The 5264-nt window shown below is 39.1% G+C and overlaps 1 protein-coding gene across 2 annotated transcripts in view; it reads left to right on the forward strand.

The window, feature by feature from the left end:
• Stard6 (StAR related lipid transfer domain containing 6) overlaps positions 1–5264 on the forward strand; it is a 22339-nt gene that overhangs the window by 10140 nt on the left and 6935 nt on the right. For both annotated transcript variants that reach the window (XM_013349481.2, XM_026783630.1), the window contains exon 6: positions 1523–1649. In XM_013349481.2, the coding sequence (XP_013204935.1) occupies positions 1523–1649 (127 nt within the window). The remainder of the gene's footprint in view (positions 1–1522; positions 1650–5264) is intronic.

The following is a 5264-nucleotide window of genomic DNA, read 5'->3' on the forward strand; positions in this document are numbered from 1 at the left end:
ATCTCTCTCACTCGCTCTCTCACTCTCTTTCTCTCAAATAGTAGCCTCTAGAGGGGTGGCTCACCGGTTAAGAGCACTGGCTGCTCTTCCAGAGGTCCTGAGTTCAGTTCCTGGTGTGCATATGAACACGCAAACAAAACACCCATATACATAAAGTACGTGGATAAATAAATCTTAAAAAAAAAATTGAAAGGTCAGTCAGTGGTCTTGCACATCTTTAATCCCAGCACTTGGGAAGCACAGACAGGCAGATCTCCGTGAGTTTGAGGCCAGCCTGGTCTACAAAGCAGACAGCCAGAGCTATGCAAAGAAACCCTGTCTCGAAAAACCAAAAAATAAGATAAAATAAAATAAACAATAAAAAATAAAAAAAATATTTTTGACATGGAGGAAGTAAACCTTACTTTAAGGAATTTCAGAATACCTCAGAGAGGAAATTAGGAAACACCTAAGCTGTTAAAGAAAAAGTCAAGTATACAAGGAACTCATCTAAAGAATTCCTGTCTGAGCCAGGCACAAATACAATGGCACATGCCTGTAATTGTAGCTTTGGCATTCAGGAGGCTGAGGGAAGCTTAACTTCGAGACTTTCTGAGCTCCATAAAAGCCAGGGTCCGTAGCTTGGCCGGGCCTCCGTGAATACAAAGCAAAAGTTGAGGGTAGCAATTTTCCACACACGTGATACTCTCCTCTCTAGTAATGACATTTTCGTTCTCTTCACTCTCTCTGAATAAATTTTAATTCTTTAGAAACTTAAAGGTTTTACCTTAAAACATCTGTTCTCCTTTGAAAGAAATGAGTAAAAGCGTTAAGGGCGTGGCCATATTACTCTGATTGTACTTTCAGCTGGCAACCTTCTGCTAAAGTGGATTTGAATCCAGCGTCCTAACCCACGCTGGGAAAGTTCTCTACCATTGAGCCATATCCCCTAACTCTTTGTACATTTTGAGATAGGGTCTCACTAAGTTACCCGGTCTGATCTTGAAGTCACCTTGTTTCCTAGACAAAAATGATACATTATGATCCTCCTGCCTGCTCAGCCTCCCAAGTAGCTGAGATGACAGGCCTGCGCCATCAGGCCAGGCTAGAAAAGTAAACATTGAAATAATTGCTGCAATACTTATTTAAATAAACTATGCTAATTCACATTCAATACACTGTATTAAATAAAATTATTTAAATTATTATATAAAGTTCCCTTTAAAATACATAATGTAAAGAAGCTAAAGTACAAATGAATTTTGTTCTGAGACAGAGCTCATCCCCAAGATATCTTATTATAGATATGCAAATACCCAAAAATAATATAAATACTAATAAATTATATTTATCTATTACATAGAAAATATAATAAATTTAAGAAGGAATCAAAATAACAAGCATTTTTGGTCCCGGGTGTTTTAGACAGCAGATTCTCAGTTTCACAGTTTCCTTACTGTGGTTTGCTCTCTTTAATCTCAGTTGCACTCTATCTCCAGATTAAAGTCAATTTCTTAAATTTTTCTTTACTTTGATGACATAGATATCGTATTGAAGGCGTAATTCGAGAGTCAACAGCTAAGGTCTCCAATTTCCTCTACCAACCTGAAAACAGAATTACTTGGGATAAATCATTGAAAGGATACAATGTGGTACACAAGATTGATTCGATAATGTACTATTTAATAGTGAATAATGTCTACTGTATTACCTTATTTCTAACTAGTGTGAATTATTAAATATATGTCTTATAGATTTGAATTAGCTGTTTTTAATTACAGCGTGGGGGACTGAACCCAGGGCCACTTGCATGCCAAGCAAACACGGCGTCACTCAACACATATTCCACTACTTTGAGATCAGATCTGTCCTACTTGCCCAGGCTGCTCTCCACCTCTAGTTTTCGAGTGATAGGATTATAAGCATGAACCACTACACCTAGCTGGAGTGTTATAAAAGCCTTAAAATAGCTATTTTTATTAGTCGGGACTTTAATTCCAATTAGCTTTGTACTGTTTGTAAATAACTATCACATTTCCAATCTTCCAGTCTCTTGTTGATATGTACTTTTGTTATAAGGGAATTAAACTTAGCTAGTCCCTTCTATTATAAGGAAACAAATTTAAACATATCTTGTTGATGAGGAGTCAGAATCCATATTGGGTGGGGAAAGAGCATGGTACATACATCTGAGTGCAGGTGCTCAGAGGCCAGAGGCCTAGAGTCCCCGTGGAGCTGCATTTACTACTGGCTGTGAGCTCTCTCGTGTGGATGCTAGACACCAAAGCCTAGTCCCCTAAAAAAAACAAGGTGTGCTCTTATCCTCTGAGCCATCTCTCCAGCCATAGTTTTTGGGGTTTGTTGCAGTGTTTTGGTTTTTAAGAAACCCACATGTTCCCAATGCCTACACTGCCTATACTGGCCTGGAACTGGAGATTCTCCTTTCATCAGTAATACAACTACAAGTGTCCTGGCAGAATTTAATCTATGAATATGACTCTAGAAAGCAGGTATAAAGTGGATCTTCACCCTAGGGACTGATAAAAAAAAAAAAAACAGTAGGTACTGTTGAAAATCAAAGAACAGGACTGGTGAGTTAGCATGAAGAACGTATGTTAAAAAAAAATAAATTTAAATTTAAAAAAAGGTCAGAGTAGCAACTGTAACCCCTGCACTCCCATGGGGAGATGAGATGTGAAAGCAGAAGAATTCTCAGAATTCATGGACCAGCTAGCCTGTTGTATACAGTAGCAAACAACAAAGACGTCTTGCTTCAATTAAAGTTGTCTTCTACCCTACACACAGACACACACACACACACACACACACACACACACACACACCAAAAAAGCAAATCAACACATTTCTGAAAGACTCAAAACAAAGCATAAACTAATGAGGGAACATCTTATGGCAGCACCTATATTAAAGTCACACAGAGAAACTGCTATGGCTTCTGTGCAAGCATGACATACAAACTCAGGCGGTGTTCCATATTCTAAAATTTGTTAAAATTCCAGTGTAAATAGGCAAGCAATGTGAAAAACAGAATAAAATATCTTGTCTGAATATCATCGGTACTATAGTAATAGTCCCTAATGAGAACAACATAAACAAAATTTCAAAATTTTTAAAATTATATAAACCATTCAAAGAAATAAGGACACAAATGCCCAAAAGAATTTGAAGACAAGAAATAACTCTCCAATGAATTCCAAGAAAACAGAGCAAACAGGTTAATAAAATAACAATGTCAATTAAGGATAATGGAAACAAACTTCAATAAGGATATAGAAACATTAAAGAAAACCCATAAAGCTATGAAGTGAAAATGAAAACTCAAGTCAAATTAAAAACACTAAAAAAAAAAACTAACCAATAGAATTATCCTTCAGAAGACAGAATAACAAAGCTTGAGGATAATCTGGAAAAAATGAATCACTCAGCTAAGGAATGACATTTGAGTGTGAATGGGACATTTGAAATCTCTTTCAAATTATGGGCACAGTAGAAGAATTCCATGCCAAAGGCCTAGAAAATATTTTCAATTGATATCATAGAAGAAAAATTTCTAAATCTAAGGAAAGCGTGGCTATCCAGATACAAGAGGCTTATGGAACAGATCCAAAAAAAGAAACACTCCTTGTAGTATTGTAGTTAAAGCACTAAAAACACAGAAAAAAAGTGTATTCAAAGCAGTGAGAAAGACTGAGTCACATGCAAATGTCGGTCTGTGAGGATAATAGCTGGCATTTCAGTGGAATTATTAAAGTCCAAAAGAGTAGGTTCTCAAAGACCACAGATGGTAAATTAGATGAAGATGCCCAATAAAACTTTCCATCACAACTGAGGGGGAAAGATGAAATTAGAACAGTCAGGAAGCTATCCGAGCAATCTAAATAGGATTTCACAGCGTTTTATGCTAGGGCAATAGCAACATGGAGCAAGGGAAACACAAAGGATAGAAGATGCAGCCTAGAGATGGAGTCAGTGGGATGTACTGAAGGAGAAAGAGCCAAAATGAGTTCTATCATATGTGAGAACTAAACATGTTTTATTAACTATAGAACTATGTTTAAAGTGCTTCTTTCTGGCAAGTGAAGCACTCCGTCCTTAAGGGAAGCTTCATTAAGACAGGAAGTAAGCAACTCAAAATAGCTTCAGGAAGTCCCTGAAACTGACCAAATTTCCTAGGCTCCTTCCTCTTCATGAGTATGTGAGTAGTAAAAACTGCTGAGAGTCACTCAGAGAAGCCAAGCAGCCAGAAAGAAGCAGAGAATTGCCCAGCTGCCTAGAAGAAACAGGCCGTCTGAGCTGCCTGGAATGGACACTCTCAGACCCTGAACTGCCTGCAGGAATTGCAGTGAGCTCCAGGTTTCTGGCTTTTTTGAACTGTTCTACAGTGATATTTTACTTGTATTTTAATAAATAAAGCTTGCCTGAAGATCAGAGAAAAACAGCCGCACTGGTCAGCCTTACAGACCTGGCAGTGGTGACACACACCTTTAATCCCAGTAGCCACACTAGTTTGCCATAGAAACCGGGTGGTAGTGGTCCAGGCCTTTCATCCCAGCACTAGAGAGGAATATAAGATGGGAGGAGACAGCTCTCAGATGCAGTCTCATTCTGAGGTCTCCTGGAGGCAGGATCACCATTTCGGACTGAGGTAAGAGCCAGTGGCTGGCTGTTTTGTTTTTCTGACCTTCACGTTGAACCCCAATATCTGTCTCTGGGTTTTTATTAATTGTGCCACACTGTTCCCCATGCTAGGTGGGCTTTGTAGTGCGGCTGTCTTTGAGTAAGTAACTCCCGGTCATACTTCTGTAAGCACCCCTAATAAAATGCATTGGTTCACCAAGTTGGATTTTGGTGTATCTTTACATTGCTCTCTCATGAACTCCCTTCCTGGCGTGAGCAATCCAGGCCAACAGAGAGCTGAAATCACTGGAGGGGATAAGTAGTGACTGTGGGTCCTTTCAGTGAGCTGGCTGTAGGACTTTGAGGGTCTCATATGCAGGCCAAGAGTTGGAGGGATTTGTAGCTAAGCCATCCTAAATCCAGTTTCACCAGTGGTTTCAAACACTGATCATAAATTTTAGGTCTTATTCCATAATGTGCCAAGTCAAAGTACGTTTCAGAATATTTACCAACCCCACAGAGGGACAAAATAGTGCTGTACAGAAATCAGAAGACCAGTCGGGTGGTAGTGGTGCACGCCTTTAATCCTAGCACTTGGGAGGCAGAGGCAGTTGAATCTCTGTGAGTTTGAGGCCAGCCTGGTCTAC

The sequence above is a fragment of the Microtus ochrogaster genome, chromosome 18, assembly GCF_000317375.1.
Source record: "Microtus ochrogaster isolate Prairie Vole_2 chromosome 18, MicOch1.0, whole genome shotgun sequence".
Lineage (NCBI taxonomy): Eukaryota > Metazoa > Chordata > Mammalia > Rodentia > Cricetidae > Microtus > Microtus ochrogaster.